The 24109-nt window shown below is 37.2% G+C and overlaps 1 protein-coding gene across 5 annotated transcripts in view; it reads left to right on the forward strand.

The window, feature by feature from the left end:
- The first annotated feature begins 14558 nt into the window (after positions 1-14558).
- Positions 14559-24109, forward strand: part of LOC131313017 (uncharacterized) — a 74247-nt gene continuing 64696 nt past the window's right edge. For 2 of the 5 annotated variants that reach the window (XM_058341062.1, XM_058341068.1), the window contains exons 1-9: positions 14559-14806; positions 15071-15412; positions 15551-15657; positions 18294-18371; positions 20490-20602; positions 20791-20884; positions 22945-22988; positions 23177-23245; positions 23663-23724. In XM_058341062.1, coding sequence (XP_058197045.1) covers positions 15561-15657; positions 18294-18371; positions 20490-20602; positions 20791-20884; positions 22945-22988; positions 23177-23245; positions 23663-23724 — 557 coding nt within the window. In that variant the 5' untranslated portion in view covers positions 14559-14806; positions 15071-15412; positions 15551-15560. Of the gene's footprint in view, positions 14807-15070; positions 15413-15550; positions 15658-18293; positions 18372-20489; positions 20603-20790; positions 20885-22944; positions 22989-23176; positions 23246-23662; positions 23725-24109 lie in introns of those variants that run through there. The other 3 variants (XM_058341064.1, XM_058341063.1, XM_058341065.1) reach the window with 3 other exon arrangements.

Genomic DNA, 24109 nt, shown 5'->3' on the forward strand with positions numbered 1-24109 from the left:
TCGATCTTCGTTCCTGATATTCTTTCCGTATTGAACTGCAACATCTTTGAATCTTCTCCATTGAATCCTGCGCCTTCTGGCAAATTGATCGCCGAAGCAAACGATTTGTCAAGATACAACGTGAGTGATAAATCACCTAGTAGAATAATCCAACCCAACCACCCCTCTTACTTTACAATTAGCAGGTAACAAGATAATATTGAATCGAAGAAGCCAAACAAATATTCTCCACATAAGCCAGTTCATTACTATCCATAACCTAATGTGAAATCTAAGATCTCTCCGCAAGATCTTTCCTCCCCAACCGCTAGCTATGCCCTGTCCCATGAGCTCACTTTCTTTTGTTGTCGCGGATTGCACTTCAGTTATGTACCTAGCGTGTATCCCTCTCATTACAACAAAAGAAAGCTTATCATGCCCGAATCATAACTAGGGTTCGCTTATCTTATATACCACTTCACAATCATCACTGGGCTTATTTTGCCAGTATCAATACATCATTCATCATTGGGCTTACTTTGCCAATCATCATTCATCAATCAACACTGGGCTTACTTTGCTAGTTTCAAACCATCACATCTCAAAATCCCGCCTGTAGGCAATCTAAAAATAAAACTTTCCAATTTATCCATTATCTAGCATCGTCTAGATGAGTTATATTTCGCAACACCACCCCATGTCTCTACGGTCTCATCTAGCATTTCAATCAAGTAATAGTGCAATATACAATTAAAACGAATAATAATTAAAACAAACTACAAGCAAAACAATCACACAACCTCTTATGAATGGGCCGTTGCCCTTAATCTCAGCCAAGATGATAATAAGTAAAAGCTTTTTTAAAAGAATTTAAAAAAAATATTTTTCTAGGCTCTCATTAATTATTTCTAAGTAATTAGATTAATTAAAAACTAATTTGATGCATTAATTAGGTAAAAATATTAAAATAATTTACGTGACCTGATTAAGAGTCCGAGAGGTCCTATGCAACCAGTTGAGTATTAAAAGTTGGGTTTGGAGGGTCGCGGAATTATTTTAAATAAAGATGTTAAATAAAGTGGCTGAAAGTGAAGTAAATAGATAATAAATAATTTACTAATTAAAATATGTTGAGGTTAACAAAGTTTCATCTTCGGAAAGTAGGGAGTCTAAATAAAATTACTCGGGCATTAATAATATGGTTTATAAGGTCATAAGGAATTTTTGATTGGAAACGCTATACAAATAACAATAAATGGTAAATTAAATAAAAAAAAATATTAATTTTAACAAGATATCATCTTTGAGATGCAAAGAGTCTAGAAAAAATTAGTTTGGGTGTTAAAACGTTGTTTGGAAGGTCGCAAATATTTTTCGTTAGTAAACTTGATAGATAACTAATAAATAATTCAATAAATAGATTATTAAATAAAAAAAATATGATCTTAACAAATTATGATCTTTCAGGTGTGAAAAATCTAGGAAAAATAGTCTGGGTGTCAAAAATGATGTTCGAAAGGTTGCAAAATTGTTTCGAAACATTTAAAACCAACTCAATCTACAAGATAAATTAAACTGATATAATTAATACGTTTTATACTAAAATGATATTATTTTGTAAGAAAATAATATCAGATCAGTAGTTTTTCATAATATTAATATCATACGGATTGTAAATTAAATATCAGAAGGGTCATCTTCTTTGCAAATAATTAAAATAAAGTGTTGGACTCAAAAATAATATCAAATTGGTGAATATGGCAGAAAACTCGCGGTAAACTATATTTTTTTCGTTCGGGACATAAGGTTAAGCATATAAACACTTAATATACTTAGAGAAGAGGTTGGATAGGATTATAGTACCTTGAATCGGATCGAATTGATTTAAAAACGAATCTTGAATTTTGGGGAAGAAAACTTCGGGTTCTTTGATCGGGAGACCGTGGGGTCGAATTGGACGATGTTTGATGATGCTAGGAGTTGTGGAAAGAGTTTGGAACGATCGAATTGGATTTCGGTCGGGTCTTGGTACAAAACCCATTTTTCTCTCTCTTTCTTTCTCTCTCTAAAACTCCATGGATTGGAGCTTGGTTTTCTCTGATTTTTCTCTCTCTTTTGGACTGGTGGGGCGTGGGGAATTGTGGGCAGCGTGCCCTTTGGAATTTCCGGATTCCAAGATGCAAGGGCCCAGATCGAGGGAGCGCGAGCGGGGAAGCAAGCGCTCGCGAAAATACAGAGTCGCCACTCGGATTTTGAAGATTCGACACCCAAGGAACCGTATTTCGAAGCACTTGCCGCGCTGATTGATTTGAAAAAGTTAAGGAACCAGTCCGTCATAACCATATCTGGGTTCGGGAGCCAGGTTACGAGAGGAGAAGGGTTTTATGGCACCCCTCTCACCCAATTCGGAGATCGGTCTCTACTTAGGCATTTGCAAAAATATTTGTTTGCGATTCTGTTTGATTAATCAATTTTTTAGCCAATTAGGGCGGGGGAAAAGTTAATCGGGGATTAATACTGTAACATGTTTGCAGGATGTGATAGATAGCATGCATGGATGAGCATAGGATGAGAACAGACTGCTGTGGAAGTTTAAACAAACTGGAAGGCCCCTGTTTTGGAGTGACGTGCGCAGGAAGAAACCAGCATGCACTGAACGAGTTACTGCATGCTGTTTACTCCTGCGCGCACAACTCCAAGACACGCGCGCGCCAGTGAGCTCAAACCCACAGCTCTTATTCTCAAACCATCTGGGCTCTGGAAGAACCAGTGCACACCCATGACAAACCACGCAGTTTATAGGCAGCATAATATACAGTTTAAAGGTTGTAAAGCCCTACAAATTAATAAAACACCCCATAAACAGTGTGGGGACAAAAATAATGACCTAAAACCAAGCTACTCGTGCAAGGCCACTCACTGGTCAGAGGCATACTATCGCGCGACAGAGCCAGTCTGGCTCGCGAGGATGCGCCTTGGCGCACTGTCACGCGATGGAGCCAGTCTGGCGCACGATGGTGCGCCCTGGCGCGGACCAGTATTTGGTTTACACATTTCTGGGTTCTGGGACAGGTCCAGAATGATCCCAGGGGTACTCCAAAACAGAAGACATTCAAATTGAACTACGGCTAGTAATTTCTAACAAAGGAAAGCAGTAAACTGGTTTTTAACATGCTTAACAGTGATCTATATACAAAATAAAGCATGAAACGGTAGGACACCAATCCCCACGCGGTCCATCGCATGCAGCACCGGAGTGTCGCGCGAGAGAGTGGGACCATCGCGCGCTGGTTCCTACCATGACGGTTTTTGAAACCTTGCCAGCTTTAGGACCAGAACTGGTATTGATTACCAGCATTGGCCCTGCCCCCCCTCAGGGGTCAGAACAGAAAACAGAACAAAGGTAAGCTATACCTTCGGTTTTGAGTTTGAAAGGTGTTTGAACTTTGATGTTTGAAGGCTTGATTGAGGAGTTTGAGTGGTAGAAGCAAAGAACAAGCTTTGTTCTTGGATGGTTGAAATGTGAAAATGGAGGGTTGTGAGTTTGGAAAAAAAGCACTAGAGCTTGTGCTTAGCCGTTCAATTTTTGGAACCCCTTGAATGAAAGACCCATGGGGGTATATATAGGGAGAGGGGGTGAATCTGGTTGGAAACAGAGGAGTTCAGCCAGTTCACGAGGCCTGGCTGAGGTTGCATTGGTGGCCAACTGTCCTCCTTCAGAAAGGTTGGTGGTAGGTTGGACCGTCGCGCGACAGAGTGAGTCTGTCGCGCGATGGTGCGCCCTGGCGCACAATCGCGCGATGGAGTGAGTCGGGCGCGCGATGGTGCGCCCTGGCGCTCTGTCGCGCGATGGAGTGAGTCTATCGCGCGAGGGTGCGCCCTGGCGCGCATCAGTAGGGTTTTTGGCTTTTTAAAGTGGTTTAGGCCAGGTTAGGTTCAAGGGTTTTTCAAACACTCAAAACTCAAACACTCGACATTCCCGGGGTGTTCTTGATCCATTTCATCATCGGGGAATCAAATACCGTAAGTAAACTAATCTGGAAGCCCAGATTGGGGTGTCTACGGGAATATTGTGGTGTAAATTTCGTGGGTCAATGGGGAGGGGTTATATAGGTGAATTTGGAAGAGGTTTTGATAAGAGTGAATTTAATAGTGTAACAACTCCGATTTTTCGTTCAATAAAAATCTCGTTGTTATTTGAAATATCTTAATTTCTCTTAATTGCTCGTTGATTTTTCTTACTTGATTCATTGTTGTTTGTATATAAGCAATCGAACACCTTATTATCATAATCCTCGACTAGAAACCCTAATCGCACTTTGGACCCTCAAGGATCGTTTCTTGACTTGTATGCCCTACTTAGCAAGCCTAGTTAGCTTCTAACCGGCTCGATGGAGTAACCAAACTAGAAAGTCACCTAGTTACCTTTCCCTAACCAAAGATGGACCGTTTTGCCCATCTTAAACCTTTTGAACCTTTTGAACCCTAGACTAAAAATGGTTTAATTGTTTTCTTTTATTCTTTTGATTTTATTCTTTATCCTTTGGACGATAAATGTTAGGGGGATTATTATCCATTGGATAATAGAAACCCATTTCTTTATATTAAAAGAATTTTTGAAAGATTTGAACAAGTACTTGATCTTTTAAAGAAATGACATTTGAAAAGTACTTTTGATTATTATTATTATTATTTTCCAATAAAAGTACCCAAGCAACTATGGACCATTGGACAATAACCATTAGGGTAATCTTTACCCATTAGACAAAAGCCTTTTCTTTATTTTATTTGGTAAGTACATATATATATATATATATATATATATATCACATGTGTATTTTCAAAAAGGACATGTAGTCTTTTCCAAAAACTTAATTTAGTATTTAAAGTACCCGTACCTTATTATCCCTTGGATAATAACCGTTATGGATTCTATTAACCATTGGGTAATAGGCTCATCTTTCAACCAAAGTACTTAACCCATTAAAATAATATTTTGTTAAGATTCTCAGGAGTACAAAAGTACATTATTATATTAATTAAAGTACTCGTACCTTTTAATTGTTTATTGGGGAAATCTTGACCCTTTAAAGACTAAATTGCCCTTTTGTACAAAAGTACCTATTGTTTATTTGTATTCTTACATGTTAGTACATATATATATATATACATATATAGCTAGTACATGAGAGAGAGAGAGAGAGAGAGAGAGCCGTGAGGGAGAGAGATGAGAGAGGCCGAGAGAGAGAAAGAGGGAGAGGGAGAGAAGGAAAGAAGAAGGAAGAAGAGGATGGATTTGATGTGTACTTGACCTTGGTCTTTCAAAGTACTTCAAATCTTTGGTGATTTCTTTCCTAGCCAAATCTTAACCCCATTAACCTCCATTGTACAACTTTCAATTGTTTAAGCCATGAATCTTGTACCAATGTCTCCTCCATTGCAACATATCTTCCAAAGATCAAATCCAAGGACCAAAGTAGCCATGCAAGCCTACCATTTAGCCATTAATCTTCCAACCAAGCCTTAACTTCACCCATCAAGCTTTCAATCAAGCTTGACATGTGAAAGAAATCAAAGATGTAGAGAGAGAGAGAGAGAGAGAGAGATTCGGTTGAGAGAGGGAGAGGAGAAGCCCTTGCCTATAAATAGAAGCTCATTCCAAGCTTAAACTCACACCTTCAACCATTGCTCTCACTTCTCTCTAGAAATTCCAAAAGTTCTTGCTTTCCAAGTTCTAGTTTTCTTGTGTTCTTGAGTGTTCTTGAGAGAAACCACCAAACCACCTCCCAAAACCACCATTAGATCTTTAAAAGTAACTTAGTTAGTTAGAAAGTTGTTTCTAGGAAGAGAAAAGATCAACTCTCTTCCTTTCGAAGCAAACCGACGCCGTTACGCCGCCGGAATCCAAAACCGTCGACCAAATCTTCTTAGCCGACTACTACCGCCAAGAAGCAAGGTAGAATATTCTTATCGTCCACCCCAAATATAGTGTAGGAACTTCTTATCTCTATTTCTAAGTATAAAGTAGTTTTGTATCATAACTCTAAAATAAGTTCATTTGAAAGTAACTTTGATCACTAAGCTTATGTAGATAAGGTTATCTTTGTTTAAGAATGTATGAAATGCATGTTGTTTGTTATTAAGTGATTCAAGCATGTCACGTAGTTTGAAATGTATGATCTTGTTAGATTGAATAATACAAGGAATGATATCGTATGTGAAAAGTCCCACCGCGGAGTCTATGCATGAGAAACGAGACACGGAAATCAAGGAAGTAGAAACATGACACTTCGGTTGTGGTTTATGAAAAGGGCGTGTTTTGAAAGGTGTGAAATGTTTTGGAAACCACAAAGTGGCCGGACGTTGTAGCCCTTTGTGTGGTGTGTGTTTTGTGTGCCAATGGGAGACCGGGACGGCGGAACCATTGTGAGGATACTCGGGAGTCCGGAACGGCGGAACCGAGGTTGGGTGTGTACTTGGTTATCCGCGTTACGGAGCCAATGCAATGTGTGCCAATGGGAGCCCGGGACGGCGGAACCATTGTGAGGATACTCGGGAGTCCGGAACGGCGGAACCGAGGTTGGGTGTGTTAAAAATTGAGTTTTTGAAAAAGTGATACGTTTATGAAATATGGAAAATGTCGACACGGTCTACGAGGAGTCACGTAGGAGAAACTCACAAATCTTGGACACCAACGTTGATGGTTTATCGTATACGAATGTGTTGTTGTTAGATGAGCATGCTATGTGGAAATCTTTGACTATATGTTGTATTGTTATAAGTTAAGGGTTAGAGGGTTTGGATTATCCTATTGAGCGTTTAAGCTCATGGTGTTGCCTTTTTGGTGACCCTGACTTATTATATTGGTGGCGACGCCGGTATAATATGTCAGACCTCATAGATGAACAGGGTGAACTTTACACCTTGGAGGCATTTGGAGCCGAAGAGCTAGCCCGGATGGAAGAACAAGCGAAGCAGTAGTTAGGAACCTTAGTTCCCTTCCGTTTGTAATAAAAGTACTTCGTTTAAGTTTTTGTAATAAAGAGCCAGACTCAGCTTTTATTTCAATAAATGTTTTATTTAACGTACCCAAAATTCGGGGCGTTACAAATAGAGTTGGGTTCATGGGATTTGGAATGGACGAATTTGGCTTGGTTTTAAGGTTAGGGAGGAAGAAGAGACTTAGTAGGAGACGGAGAGACGGAAGAGGTGTGCATGCATGCAAATTGAAAAAAAATAAAAAATAAAAAAAGGATAAGATAATTATATTTGCATATATCTTTTTAAGAATTATTATTAATAATACTTTTTAAATAATTAGTCGATTACTATAGACTATTTGATTAAAAATAATTTCATTATTAAAAAAAAAATTAAGGCAAAAATCCGGGTCGTTACATGCTGACCCTCAAGGGATGGCAGGCCCCCAATCAAACTAACGAAACAAATAGTCTAATTAGGAAGAAGAGATAAACCAATGAAGAAAGAGCTTTTGTAAGAGGGGATAAATAATTAATCATTATCTTAGACACAACTCTTCTTTACCTCTAAATAAAGAGTGGATAAAAGTGTGATCAATTGGGAATTTTTGTGAGTTATATATTGCCCAAGTCTTTGCTTTAGGATATACTTATTGAAAATTAAAAGACAAATTAATTAGTAAAGGGTTATGGTTGATAGGTGGTGCCAAATGGTGTTCAACGTCTAAAGTAAAGTGGATAAGGTGTTCAAGGTTTATAGGGTGAGTTCACAAATTCTCAAGAATGAGTTGTTGAGGTTTTTGAAATTACACTAACCTCCCTTATTTTACAAACTAGTGTCCAGATTTTTTCATTTCGTTAACTAGAGACTAACGCCAGTAGATTTTGTTACTAAATGACTAAAATACCCCTAAATGTTAGGTACACTAAACAACCAAGTATTCTTGATCTATTTTCCTTCAAATTAGAATTTTTAACCTTTGGTTAAGGCTAGCTATTAATATTTCATCATATTTGGGTAGTTACTATAATACATTTTATATTTTAAAAATTATTTTTTGTAAATTTAATATTTTTTGCTTCATATATCTTGGTGTTTTTCGTTTCCTATATATATATTTCAATCGAAATGCTCTTGTATCTTTGTAATTCATCATATCCTAAAACAGGAAAAAAAAATACGTGTCTTGGTTTTGTGATATGTTCTTATGAATAAAGACTTAAAAACTAATAAAAAATATCACTATGTAAATAAACATGAGAAACAAAGACGGAACAAAACAAAAAATAAGTTGAAAAAACCTAGTTCGCATAGAGTTTATAGATTTGCTGTGTTTCTATCTCTTCTATTAATAAACCCACCAATTAATATATCAACCAAATAAATAAACAAAAAACAATAAATGATGAACACTACCGAACACAATATATACGTGGAAAACCACTAAAAATAACCATTGTGCAGTTACAAAATGATCTTAACTAAAAACAATCGTGAATCCTTACTGACTGACCGAAGATCGAATTGCCGAATTCACATATACCGCACCAAGTGGTTGATTACATCACGCCTTGAATCCTCAAATCCTCCAAGTTACTTCTAGAATCCACCAGAAGAACATTCAGAATAGTAGTTTCAAAGTATGAAGAAAGCTCTTGGAATTTATTTGAAAGTTTGATGATCAGATGATGATGTCTTTTTCCAAGAGATGAGCCATAACTATCCTTAGGAAATTTCTAAGTCTTTTGAGCAAGAGAGGCCAGCACCAGCATATTCGAGAGATTAAAATCCCAGCCAAACCGTTTTTAAATAGATGGAGGCAAATTGACAAGTTGCTCAAGCATGGGGAAAGCTCTTTCGGAGTTGCTCGAGCACTGGAAATTGATACGCATTCCCTTATTTCTAGCCACAAATTGCGAGATCCCCTTTCCTTATACAACTGCGATGGCTACGAATTCCTCTTGACAATTAATTTCCTTCCATACCAATTGCCTTGACAATCTCTACCTTTCTTGATAAGCACAAAATCCTCTTAAAAATGTATTTCCTTCCATGTCAATTTCCTTAACAATCTCTACCTCTTAATTACATCATATTTGATTTCTTTCCACTTCCTAAACAGACACTCTAGAAATAAATTAAATTACAATTCGGTAAATGAGGACACAATTATATGTGTGTTTTGCTATGGAATTCGCCAACACAAAGAGACTGTGGCATATGGTCCTAACATAAGTCCAAGAAAATAATTTTTTGTAGTAGTTGTAAAATAAATACCATGAAATAAATATAATTATTAAATTAAAAATGCTATGAGAACATAAAAAAAAACCCCCAAAAATTAGAGAAAAATATTTAACACAGATCAATAATTCAAATAACAAAATATTATTAATACTAGTTAACAAAACCAAATTGAAAATGGAAATAATGATGAAAATAATACATAAATACATAAACTTATTTTTGAAGGGCATTTATGTCATTTAAGAGTTAAATTTAACACCGTTAGTGAGTTAGTTAACGGATGGGGTGTCTTTTGAAATTTAGGGGCCGACTATTCGCAGCCCTGTATTTTCTCCCTTAGCCCACTACATTTCGGTAAATAGTTGTTGAAAATCATACATAACATTTCGGTAAATAGTTGTTGAAAATAAGATTATATTTCGGTAACTACATATCGAAAATATGTTCAACCTTCAGTAAATAACTGCCGAACATACATTTTCGGTAAATAGCTGTTGAAAAAAATATAATATTTCGGTATTTGTATGCTGAAAATGTATCTCAATTTCGGTAACTAACTGTCGAGTATAATTGAAAATTTTTAACGAGCTAAGGAAGAAAATACGGGGCTGCGAATAGCCGCCCCCAAAATTTATTCTACTATTTATCTATCGTTGGGTCAATACTACAAATTTTCAAGGGGCCGCTGCTATTTGCAGCCCACATTTTTCTTCATACAATCTGGTAAAAAATTTTAATCCTAGGACAAAAATACCCCAGCGCAAAATGACCTACTTGCCTTTATACCTAAACAGGAAATGACCTAAATGCCCTTATTGATTTCTACACACAACCCACAAACTTAAAACCTACACGAAATTTCTCCACACGACCATCAGTTGTCTTCCTCCCCTTCCCCCTCAATTCACAGTCGGCAGTTTTAAAAAAAATCAACACAATCGTCATCTTCCTCCTTCCTCTATGCATCGATCCCTCTTCATCATCATCATCTCTGGTCTCCTCCCTGTCAAGCTTTTTCATCATCTGAATCTGAATGGAGAAGTAAGGATTGGATATTGTATCAATGGAAGGTTCTTCTCCTTCCATTGAAAAAGAAAAAGATGACCCACTTCTATTTTCTGATTTTGAAATTGAAATGGAATCAAATTATATTGGCAATGGTACGATAGTTGAGAACAAAGATTTTCCTGATCGAGTTAAGAAGTTTTCCCAATCGAGCATGATTTTTTTCAAATCCAGATTTTCTAATTTTTCTGACCACAAATTTTTGAATTTTCAGGTCCAAGAAAATGTATTTTTTCGACATTTAATTACCATAAAATGTGTTATAAAAACCAAAATATTTAGACCTGTATCATGGTGTAAAAATTGTTTCGGATTACAGAATACGTTATAACGTAATAATTTCGACATTCAACAACCAAAAATTTGTCATAAATTTGGCATGGAAAAATCAAAAAATTGCATGTATTTTCAGGTTATGCTGATTGAAAAAGTAAACCAGTTATGAAAATTACTCTCCGTAACGCTACTTTAAAAAGGTTTGTTTCAGTTTTGACATGTAAGAGCATCTCCAATAGGAGATGTCAAATTGGTGACGTAATTTTTTTTTGAAAGTTTATGTGGGACATTTTGAAATCTTCAATTTAACATCAAGCGCTCTCTCTCTCCAATCCTTGTGTAAAAAAAAAAAGAGCTCATAAACTAAAGGGAAAAAAAACTCAAAAGGCAGTATGGCACAATACCTTTTTGAATGTTAACTGAAAACTTTTGAACCTTCCAAACGGTTACTTTTTGAAAATTGGCAGGTAGGGTGACTGTCAAAGTTGGCAGTCGAGTGGAAGCTGTCAAAGCCACGTCAGCTTTGGCATGAGTCAAGATAGATGGGTTGCAAGTTGAGTTAATGCCAAAAGTGGCTGTTAACTTGTCCACCTCAATTTTGGCATCTTCTGTTGGAGATGTTCGAAGAGCATCTCCAACCCATGATTTCATATTGAAGATGTCAAACTATTTTTGATTGCTTGTGTGGCATTTTGGCATCTCCAATTTGACATCAAAGCCTTCCTTTCCAACCCTTATGCCAAATTCTATTTATTTGACATCAAGCTATCCTTCTCCAACTCTTAATGTCAAATTCCAAACAGTCATTTTTGAAATTTGGCAGGCAAGGTGTAGGAAGTCAAAGTTAGCATGCTTCCTCCCCCCTTCATCCATGTCAAAAGCCACGTAGGATTTGGCCTAATAGAAGGCATCTGGGTTGGTTTGTCAATTAGTGTCAAATATTACCTTTACAAGCTCCATGTCAGATTTGATATCTCCCGTTGGAGATGCTCCCTTCGACTTCAAATTGGGGATGTCAATTTTTTTTTGAAGACTGATGTGGCATTTTGTCTTCTCCAATTTGACATCAAAGCTTTCTTTTCCAACCCTTATGCCAAATTCTATTTATTTGACATCAAGCTATCCCTCTCCAACCCTTAATGTCAAAATCCAAACAGTCATTTTTGAAATTTGGCAGATAAGAGGTAGGTAGTCAAAGTTGGCATGCTTCCTCCCCGCTTCATCCATGTCAAATGCCACGTAGGATTTGGCCTAATAGAAGGCATCTGGATTGGATGGTGAATTGATGCCAAAAGTTACCGTTGCACTGTCCACATCATGTTTGACATCTCCCATTGGAGATGCTCTAATAACCGAAATATTAATACAATTTCGGTATATGTCAACCGAAATTTACAACTTCATTTCCTTTTTAATTTTTTTAGAATCTTTGTATAATGTTTTCAGTTTTTACTTACCGAAAAAATGAACCAGTTACGGGAATTACTCTTCGTAAAGCTTCCCTTCAAAAGGTCTGTTTTGATTTCGACATCTGAAAACCGAATTACTTTATGCAATTTCGGTGTATACCAACTGAAATTTACAACTATATAACGGTACCTTATTTCCATTTTTATTTTGTGGAGAATCTATAATTACTGGTTGTAATTCTCCTAGAATGTAAACAAATTCAATTTTTAAATGTCGTTTTATGCTAATAATTTCGGCATTTTACAGACCGAATATCTTCATTGTCAACATAGATTTTCGATTTTCAACTGATATTGGTGGGTTTGTTTTCAATCTCATATGCTCACAAACAAAAATAGTTTCACAACCATCTTAAACCTATTGTTGGCTACAAAATTCAAAATGGTAACGCGGTGGTTCAGTGGTGGCGGTGGTAAGTGTAGAGAGAGAGAGAGAGGGAGTCGCAATTCGAGAGGTGATGCGGAGGTGTTCGTGGCTGTGGCGGCGGCGGCTTTGGAGGATAGAGGGGAGGCATTCAACTAGGAAAAGAGGGAGGAGGGTAAAGAGTTTTGACACTTTAATTCAAATTCTTTTTTTTTTTTGGGTTAATAGTGTAACTTTAGGCCCCGTTCAGTTGCCAGGAAAGTACAAAAAATGATGAAAAAATCAACTTTTTCATAACTTTTGTAGTGTTTAGTTGGTAGGAAAGTAGTGGGAAACATGTTTTTAAGTTTTCCTGCAAGATTTACTTTCTTACAAAAGTGATCTGGCCAAAAGCATAAGATTTTGCATTACGGGAAAAGTTTTCTCCATTGTGGGGCCAAAATAATTGGCAGGTAAAAAAAATAGTGAATGACACCAATACCAAAAAAATACGAATTAGGTTCTTAGAAAGACACTTTGAGATTTACGTGAGCACCAACAATTTCGACTACTATATGGTGCTTTTTGAGATAATTGTTTTGTTGAAAAAGATTGGTAGTTTATTTTTTTTGGAAGTATTTATTTATCTTGTCATTAGTCTTCAATTTTGTTTTGTACTAACTAATTTTTTGTGAGTTTTTGCATCGGCAACTAATCAAGCACGGTTGTTTAATATTTCTTTATTTATTTATCATCTACTTATTTTTTAAACTTCATTTGTACGGTTGATTATTAGAGAATGTCAATTTAAATGAGGGATTTGCATGACAGTTCAGAATATAGCAAATTGAATAGGGAATTGCAAGTCGATTTTTTCATTTCATGTCAAGGCTTTGCATTAGGTAAAATATATTTTCCGTATGTGTTAATTTTTGAAATATGATAGCCTATTATTTAGCTCTCAAAGTTACTTTTATTTAAAATTAGCCATGAGAATAAAAATAAAGAAGTTTCTCATAAATGTATTTTCTCGAAAAATGAACCACTAAACTTTAGTTATCCTGCAAAAAAAATGTCAAATGAACACTCACAGGAAAATAAATTTCGTTTTCCTTTATTTCACTTTACTTAACTTTTCCTGAGAATAACTTTCCGGTACAACATTCCTAGCAACTGAACGGAGCCTTAGGAATTGTTTTACGGGATTTGAGGGGGAAGCGGTATAATGGAAAGTTTTGATAAATTTAATGGGTTGTGCGGAGAAAATTATATATTTTAGGAAAATGGGTTGTATGAAGAAAGTGAGTTGTATGAAAAAAAATAGGTTGCGAATAGCGACAGCCTTTTCAAGGTTTATTGGGGACCCGGGAACCGTGCTAGGCTGCTAATCCAACTGTGCTGGTCTTGATAAAAAAAAAAAAACTGTGCTGGTCTCCGTGCTATGCTCCAAAACGACATCGTTTTAGGGCTATTTTTTATGCACCACAGTATTTATTCTAGTGATTAACTTATGCACAATAATTTTTTAGTTCAAAATTGTTCAATTTCTTTTGGCATTTGTTAGTTTTACGCTAAACTTTTATATGATATGGGTGAGTAAGGATGAAAAGAATCGGAAAAGTAAAAAATTATGACTTTTACATAAGTATTTGGGAAATATCCAAAGAAAAACTCAAAAAGTAAGTTTTTAGATTTTTTTCTTGGATATTTCTCAAAATACTTGTGTAAAAGTCATACTCCCTCCGATCTAAATTGATGGTCCGGTTCGGTCTCTAATGCAAATTTTAAATTGTTAATATCTTTTGATCGACAATGAATTTTATGTGCAATATGAATCTTATATTATAGATTTCAATTAGTTTTATTATACAGAGTTTTAAAAATCTTTAAAGACATTGTATATTGACAGATTTTAACAATTTAAAAATTGTATTAGAGATCGAACTGGACAATCAATTTGGAACGAAGGGAGTAATTTCTTACTTTTTCGATCCTTCTCGACCTTACTCACTCATATTTTCTTAAAATTTGGCGTAAAGCAAACGAAAAAAATTTTTTTTTCGATTCCCTCGACCTTACTCACTCATATTTTCTTAAAATTTGGCGTAAAGCAAACGAAAAAAAAAATTGAATCAATTCAAAACCAAAAAACTGCATTGCATAAATTAATCACCGGTGTGAACATAAGCAGCGGGCCCTGCTTGGTCGAAAAAAAATTCCCGTTTCAGATAAAACGACTGTCGTTCCAATGGGCAGAGAAAAACCCTAACATCTCTCCGGCTCTCCCTAATCCCTCATCGACTGTCCTGCTTCTCTTGCCAAAACCGTTTCTCCTCCTCCCACATGGACTCCTTTTGCTTCTCCATCTTCGATTCCTTCTACTCCTGATCGATCCTCCACCGCCGAAGGTCTCCAAAACCGTTTCTCCTTCTCCCTCATTGAAAAGGTATGTAAAAATCGAACCATAGCTTTTGTTCCTAAATAGCTATGTAGAAATCGAACTGTTAGTTCCTCCTTCTCCCTCATTGATGTTTGCCTTGTAAAAATCGAACTGCTATGTAAAAGTCAAATTAATGTAAAAATCGAAACAGAAAGTTAGTGGTCATAACATTAGTTTATTTGAGTTTGGGGAGGAATTTTTTTGTTGCCCAGTTATCGATCAACTCTGTTTTCTTGCTTATTACATCCTTAACTCTGTTTTGTTGCCCAGTTGTTTTCGTTTTGAGGAATTCTTTTGCAAGCAAACAGGGCCCTTGGCGGTGGTGCACCCAAAACAGCTCAAAACGATTTTAGGGCATAGTACAGAGGAGGACAGGACAGTTGGGCTAGCACCGTCCTACAGTCCGTTTCTTGGGAGATAAGTTGCTAGTAATAATATATAAAAGTTGTAGGAGGGAATTTGTGAAACTAGGAAATCTTAGTACTCCTATTTCTGTCCCGCACGGGTGATTGTGTGCAGCCCTAAAATTTACTAATCGAATCAGAACCTCCCAAAATCCCGTAGGGAAAAAAAATCCAACAAAGTTAGCAGCTCCGGCGACGTCAATCACAGGTACGTCTCTCACTTCTCTCTACCTGCTCGTCTCTCTCTCTCCCTTTCTCTCTCTCTCTCTCTGTTTGCTGTTATTTATGGCTAATTGGGCCGCCTCAGTCCTGCGAAGCTTTATGTCTTTGGTTTTCATGGTCTCAGGAACAGGGCAATGTTTGAAGGGCTTGTTCGCCAACTGCTTTTGGGTTATCTTGGACGATACATCAAAGACATACAAAAGGAGCAGCTCAAGATCACCGTTTGGAAAGGTAACTGACCAGTCCCAACCCTTACAGTCTTTACTTATATGCTGATATATTTGTAACTAATATGATTTCGTAAGATGTTAGCAGCATTAACTACACTCGTAACAGTTCTCCGGCCTCTGCCCATCCTGTAATGTTTCATTTAATTTGCTGAATTTTTTTCTCCTTCAACTGTGTGAAAAAAGTCTTTGTTATTGCGATAAATAACATAAATAACTATAACAAAAAACAGAGAAAATTACAGAACTCACAGCTGTAATTGCCATTCAAACTAATTACATTAATAAAGAGTAAGAAAAAATGATTGAGTCGCATGTTCGTACTCTATCCTGATTTTTCGGACATCGTTGCTGGGTCCCATGTCCATAGCTGTCTTCGTATGCGTGTCCGTGACCATTTCATTGCTTCAAACTTCAAAGCCTTTTTAAAGAAAAGTTTTGGGGACATGGGGAAATTATTATAGAAATTAAGCTTCCTGCTGACCCAGACTTGAGGTTTGACAATGCAAACTCAAGTCTAAGAATGTAATTAAACTGAATGGGATTGGGGGAGCAAAGAATTTGTATCTTTGAGCCATGTGTGAGGCTGGAAAATTGTTGTTCCATTAGATATTAGCTTATTCTTCTTCAAACATTGATAATAAACTAGATGATCCATATGTCCAATCCCTGTATAGCAATTGGATACATATCCCATACCCTTACCCTTGTGAATCTGTGATATTCAAGGGACATAGTTATACTAGGAAAATTGCTAAGTTTGTGTAATATTACCACCAACTCTGCTACCTCTCTTGTTCCTTTCACACAATGATGAAGCCCAACGTGCTTTAACAACTTACATTGTCTGTCCCCGTCAAGCGTATTCCTGTTGTAACCACACACACAACCATTTTTCCAACGCATTAGTGTCATTCTCTTCTCTGCATCCCTATCATGCCACTCAACCATAGGAGCACAACTCCTATTACCTTTCCACTTCAACCTCCCAACTATACCGCAAGAACAGAATGCACACATCTATCCCTATTGGGCTACTGACCAGCCCCATGGAACCTATTCCAAAAACCAGAGCACATGGGTGCTTTCATCCCCCTTTCTAACCACCTCATCCATGCTAAACTTGACATCAACCCAAGTCGTCGTGCACAATGAAAACTCGCCAACTCTCTCATAGCGCCACGCCACGTACTGGATCATGTACCTTTGCACTGCCCTCTTTTTTCCTCACAAATACCATCACAATTTTAGATAATTTGACCGCATAACCTGTATCAAACGCACCCAAAAACCGCAATTGCACCCCAAAATTGCAGAGTCAGGGCTACAAATGAACCGTGCTACTTGCGAGCAGCTAAAGGCTTGGCTTGACTTTTTTAGTAATCGAGCCGAGCTTGAGCTTGAGTTTTGGGGCACAAATACTAAACAAGCCGAGTTCATTACTCTAAAGCTCCGGTTGGCTAGAAAAGGCTCAGCTCGTTTAATAAATGAACCGGCCTCGTTTTCAAATAAGCTGAGCTCGAGGTTGAGTTTTAGGCTCGTTTAGTAAATGAGAAGAGCTCAACACTTCAAAACTCGGATTGTCTAGGCTCATTTGCACCCTAACCGCAATAAAGAGAAAAAGAAAGACAAAAGAAGCTAATTAAAGAAGGAAGGAAGAAGAAGCCAGTTAGGGGTCTACCTCATTGAAATATAAGGAGCATTGAATAGTTGGTGAAGTAACTACTAAGGTTAAGGTAGGCCCAAGCCGCCTGCGATTCACTGCCCATCCGATGGAAGGTATTTTTTCATGAAGGATGGGGCGTCTTGAATTTTGAGATTGGGCGATGAGAACGCCAATGATTTATCCTATGGTGATGTTCTTATTAATAATTGGAGATTCTTTTTTACTTAGTCTTTAGTGAGCCTCAGAGGGGATCTACGCCCATCTTCTTTGGGTCTTTATCAGTATTGCCCCAGTAATTCTTTTTTCAAGGAAAGACCTTTTCATGCTTTGTTGATGAGAAGTTTTAGTTCTCAATTGAAAACTAAAGGGAAAGAGAACAAAAAAGTATAAATAAAAGAAGGTATACATTGTCTCTGAAGCAATTTGTGCAATTACTGAGGAACCAGGGTTATGGTTGCGGAGATTTGCTATTTATTTGCAGAATACTGCTCTGTTGCGGAACCAGGGTTATGTTTGCGGACATCACCATTTGGAGCTTACGGCGCTGCATGATCACTGCTCATTGGTGTGACTTTTAAGCCGAGACATGTCTTGGTTGCATGCTTCGATGTTATTGGTTTTTACATGCTCTTTGCTACAATTGAAAATTATTGTGTTGGCTGCTGGCTACTTAAGATGAAGGGTGCATATGAATGAAAGAAAGATTGTTCACATGATGATTTCTATTGTAAAGTATGTTGAGACATTATTTTTCTTTTTTGAGCGAGTCAGTTTTTTCCTTTCTTGAATTTTCATCTTTTTCTTAAAAGGAAATTTGCTCAATACGCAGACCAGTCATTCGAAAAGATATGCAATTGTATCTTATTTTCACATCTTAGGAGTGTTTTTGATGGTTCTGGTTAGCATTTAGATGACTATTTTTACATTTTCATTGGTTGAAGTTGAAGGTGAGTTTATCACATTTTGTTATGCAGAAGAAGTGTTATTGGAGAATGTGGAGTTGATTCTTGAAGCCTTTGATTATCTCCAGCTGCCATTTGCTCTAAATCAAGGTGTTGCAAACCAACCAATGGTTATTATTCCTTTGCTAACTTCGTTTTTGGTACTTTGTTGGTTTGTGTCTTCTTTATTTACATGCTTCATCAAATATGTGAAAAAAAAAAAAGGTAGTAATTTGTTTACGTGAATGCTGAGCTCGTATTTTTTCTATATTGAGAAATACAATGAACGTGGATACATAAAATCCCAATCCATTCTGATACCTTTCTACTGGATTGTCCCATAAGAAAGTGTACTTCTGAATTCCACCGGCCAACTACCCTCGTAGTTTGCAATAACACTGTTCTCTACATCTATCCCTCCCGCATGCGAATCTCCACTGTCACTTTCCTCCAGCTTGATTGAGTAGCTTAAGTCTTCTCACCCTCTTCCACTGTTTCTAGTAGGACAGCATACTATATCCCACTCCACTAATTCATATTTGAACTCCTCCCCCAAACCCCCATATAAGAAGTTCCCCTGTAGCTCCTCCTACAAGTTCCTTTGTTACTCCTCCAACCTCTTTGGCACCAATATTCGGGATGACAACCAAGACATAAAGTTAGTACGTAGGCTTGATATGCGCTTTAATGAGTGTGCCTGTGTGTGTCCCCTCCTCCCCTCGAGCTTTATTGTCTCTTTGACCCTGCAAACGTTTTATGGTATCTCTCCAATCTCCATGGTTGAGTTCCAAGACATGCAAACCTAGAGGTAAACCAAAATAAGAACAGGGAAGAATGCCGGCCTTGAAACCCAACACCGAAGCAAGCAAACGAATGTCATTAAGTTATTAACTTCCCCAACTAGCACCAAGTATCATTTTGGCAACTAACATTACAGCCTGACACAACCTTAAACTATTGGAACACACTTCTAAGGTACCCGTTTGAGTCTTGTGATCTCCTTACGCACAAAACATGTCATGCCAAAGTGAACTACCCCCTTTTGAAATTAAAGATTGTCCACCCTGCCTAACTGGCCCTGAAGAACTTCCCCATATTCTTTCTAATAGGAGCCCCAAATTCTTCAATCTAATAGGCCAACCTCGTCATGAAGCCAGCAGTTTATTATCTCCAATGGGTAATTAATCTCGACAATACACCTATGCATATTATCCTTCAACCCAGAAATCAACCAAACATTCTGAATGAAGAAAGAAACTTAACCACTTTAGCTTCCTCACAGTTTGGAAAAATGCGTATTATTCATCTATTACCATGCTTTGTTATGTTTATCAGTAGATAACTCAAAGCATCCACCAACAGGGAGAATAAAAATAGGGTCCTTTCCTGCTTAAGCATACATGTGTTAAGATCTTGTGATTTCTTGATTGTCCTATAATCTGAACTGCAAAGCACGCTAGTCATGTATCTGTTGCATAGATTTCCTTTGATTGATGGGCAAGCATTGACCACACGATTTGTTAGAAGCATTCTGCCACTGAGCATCTAGTGTAGGTTGAGATGTTTCTTGTTAGTTAAGACTTCGATGCCCTAGGGAGAATTTGTAAAGCTGCTACATTTTCTGTAGAGAATTTTTGCCTTGTCGCGGCTTTAGTTTTTAAGTTAGACTTTGCACTATAGTTAGCTCAGCGCCAATCAAGAATCCCCGAGACATTCATAAAATTTATTCTTTTGTTTTCTCTTAATCGGAGTTCTAGATGTCAGTTTACATAGTTCTAATGAACCAATATTCAAATTTGAAACATTAGTGAATCAACCTATCCTATGGCATTGGACAGGGCCGTCCTTGACATTTTGGGGGCCTGAGGTGAACGTTAAAGTTCGGGGCCCTTACATACTTTATGAGTAAAAAAAAAAAAAAACATTAAATCAATCTAAAAATGGAAAATATATCTTGATATCAAGGTAGGTAGATTAAATTACTGAAAGTAGTGATCATTACAGAACGTGAAACTCTCACTTAAATATCACTCTTTGTTTATAATGGGCATATTTTTTATATTTAGTGTAACACCCTATAAAATTTGCCCCCTAATGGTAAAATAAAATTGGGAGCCCAAGGTGCTAGCCTTCCTCGCCTTCCCTCATTTACGGGCGTGCACTGGAGGCTGGAATAATATTCATATTGGATTTTTTGCATGCTTTCGTCATGGGAATCATTTTTGGCAGGTCGAGTTGGGAGATTAAGCATCAAAATACCATGGAAAAAGCTTGGTTGGGATCCCATTATTATTACTATAGAGGATGTATTTGTGTGTGCCTGCCAGAGGGACGACCAAGAGGTAGTTTTGATCTCATGGTTGTTTATGTAAGAGGGATTATGACTTAGAGCCAGTACTTCACTTTTGTCGTTCTTTTTGGCATAAGGCTTCATAAACCCAACATAACAGCAAAATCAAAGGGAGAAAGTTCAACAAAGAGCTTATCCTTAGAACTTTTGACCGTAATTCTTTTGCCTTTGTTGTTGTAGTGGTTCAGGGATGCAGTTGAAAAGAGAGAATTTGCTGGGAAAAAGGCTAATCTTGCGGCAGCGGAGCTGGCAAAATTATCAAGACGTGTTTGTGGTGAGCAATTTGACTTCCACTATCTGGTGTTAATGGTGGAGTTGGTTCCTTGTTATGTACTTGCTTTCCTTTTCTTTTGGTTCTTTCCTTTTCCACTTCCTATCTATCTTCCTGTCTTTCTTCCCGGTTTTGATTGCTTTCTTGGTTTTTGCGTTTCTGCAGCGGTACATACTTACCTGATACATGAGATGAAAACTTACATGTTCTGAAATTAGTACAAGTTCTTAGATGAATACTCAAATGTTTCTGTTGTTTTGTTGGATCCACAATCACTCCAAAGGACTTACTATATTTCTATGTTTTCAATTTTCTCTTTCTGAGGATTTGCTTTGGCACCATGTGTACGGATTAGTTTGTTTATTCTCCTTTTACCATTTGTTCCAACTCCTCTCCTTCCTCCTTTGATATATTTGTTTTCAGCTTTTGAAATCATGGATTAGATTATGTCACTTAGATTCTGCTAAATGTGTAACGTACCTTTGCCTTCTACTCAACTCTCATATAGGGATATGGGATTTGTATCCGACATGTTTGCTTGGACACTCACATAGTAAGCACATTTTATAGTTTCCATTTACCTTGAACTTTTAACATGACTCCTATATTATGCATGGACTGCCCTAACAAACCTTGCAAACACTGTATATCTGTATATCATAAGAAATTAGAAAGAAACGTACTAAAGGTTATGAATGTTTCGGAATGTCTCTGTGTCCTTGAGATAGAAATTAAATGAATACGACATGTAGACACATACCCATACCCGCACCCACCCGGTATCGGAGTCCGGGTCACGCAGATTAGAGATGCTTCTATTTAATACTGATGATGGTTGGATGTTGGGGCCATGGGTCGTGGTCTTGCTCGCAGTCATGAGAAAGCCAATGTGTGGCACTTTTTAGGTCTCTGCTAGAAGCCTACAACTCTAGGTAGGCAAGCAAAGGAAGAACACAAAGGCACATAAATGAGAAAGGATATACAATCATAGGGAACAATGCGTTTATGTAGCAACTTGTGTTTTTTTTTTAAAAGCATTTTGTAGTTGGGAGTGGATGTTCTTTGGGTTGTATTAAGGGTGATGGATCTATTATTTTGGCAATTTTTTCCGGATTATCCATTTTTTCCTATTGTATCAAATGTGCTTTGCCACATTCTGGGGAAAAAAGTTTGTTGTGCTACCTTGGCCCTTTATCAAGTTAATTTCGTTTGTTGCTGATTCCAAAAGCACCATAAACTGGTTGGCATGGTGATGTTAAAACAGTAAGCGAATTATTGACAATAAACTCTTTATGTGGCGGGTGATATGATATCCATCAGTTTTTCAAGAACAAATGTCATTTCGGTTTTCGGAGTCAGAAATTTGGGAAAAAGCAGCCGCAAAAGATTGTGCTGCTCATGTATAAGTGTCAGGAAGTTGTGCCTTTGCAGGGAAGTCCTACACACAAGTACCAAAGTAATATGAAGTACACTGCCTTCAAGCTAGCTTTTGGGGTTGAGTTCTATAACATGGTGTTAGAAGATGGGTACCAAGATGGTCAGCGTGTGGTACATGTTGCCGAGGGAGCATGCTACGTGTAAGGGAGGGTATGAAGTGAAGTCCCACATAGCCTGAGTACCAAAGTAATATGAAGTATATAAGCGTGAGGACACCTCTCACTTCAAAAGCTAGCTTTTGGGGTTGAGTTCTACCCAAGACTGTGTAACAACACGCAATCAGTGACATGATCTCCATTGATACTGGGATTGGAAAGAGAAGATCTATTAGCAATTGGTAATCTTTAAATGTATGCTTATATGTTGCTCCAATGTACGTCGTTTGTGTAGCATAGGCCCTAGTCAGAGCTATCCCAAAAGTGTATCAGTCTATTGCTACTGGGTATAGGTTTGTAATTTAAGCTTCTATTGTGACATCGACCTTTCCCCCTTGTCTTCTCGCATTTTGTTTTTTCTATTTTACTTTTCTTGTGAATTTTTTTTCTAGTTCTACATTCCTGTACATTATAGTTTCTGGTTATGTACATATTTTATTCTGGCTAATAGCAGGTACCTATTTTGTGCAGATAGTCAGGCTGGGGAATCATTTATCTCATACATTACTGCAAAGGTGAGTTCGTCTTGCAGTCTTGCTCATCAATCTGACCTTTATCTACATTAGTTAATATCATTGTGGCTCAATTATTTTGTTTGTTCTACAACAGATATTGCTAATCAGTTTGTGCTCTAGCCAGTCTTGCTTGAAAAATGTAATTTCAGTTTCTTAATTTGGATGTGAACATTCACTCTCATTTTCAGATTCTCGAGGGTATTCAAGTCTCCATCAGAAATGTCCATGTCCTCTATCGTGATATGCTCATAGACACGGTATAATTCCGACCTCCCTGCAATACTTTTGACATTCGTGTCTCATCCATGTCCATTTTCTGTTCTACTTCCATTTATTCTCTCTTATCTTGGAGCAGTTTCTTCGTTACTGTCATTACCTTTTGGTTTGAGATAGTTTTCTCCAGTTTTATTGCAATTATTTTTCCCTTAATTTTCTGGTGAATATGAAACTCGATCAAAAGTCACTTGTGAAAGTATGATATTTGATAGTTGTGTCCAAAACATTTTTCTGTGAATGTATGTTTAATAGCGGAACATTTGATGGATGCTATGGTTATTTAAGTTTCTTTCAATTTCTTCAGTTGACATAGCCTAGAACTTTACTGCCGTAAGAGTGGAAATAGTTGTACAAATTTTCTTATGTTTTGATCATACATTGTTCTTGTTTGTATCTAGGCACAATCTGTGTTTGGTCTTAAGTTTTCCAGCTTGACGATAATGAAGCAGAATCTTCTTGGGTATATTTTTACTTCTCTTTGTTTTCACATCCAGTTACATGAGTTAAATTTTTATTATTTTTTATTATGCATCCTGGTTACGCATGTATACTATTCTTGTGTTGGTTGGATATTGTACATGGCTAGCTCTGACATTCAGTTGTAGATTTCTGGAACCAGGTCTGTGGACTAGCTAAACAGTGGCTTAGAGGTTTGATAATGTCTTTGATAGCTTGTTTCTTTTGGGACGTTGATATTCGTCCCTTTTTTTTTTTTGGTTTTAATCCTTTTAACCTTTTATAACAGGCTAAACATGTACAGACATGTTTTTGTGCGCAATTTAGTCTGATTCACTGTTGAGTGTGATGTTGCATATGCATTGTTGGTATTGTTGTGTTTGGCTACT

This window comes from Rhododendron vialii, chromosome 13a, assembly GCF_030253575.1.
Source record: "Rhododendron vialii isolate Sample 1 chromosome 13a, ASM3025357v1".
NCBI lineage: Eukaryota > Viridiplantae > Streptophyta > Magnoliopsida > Ericales > Ericaceae > Rhododendron > Rhododendron vialii.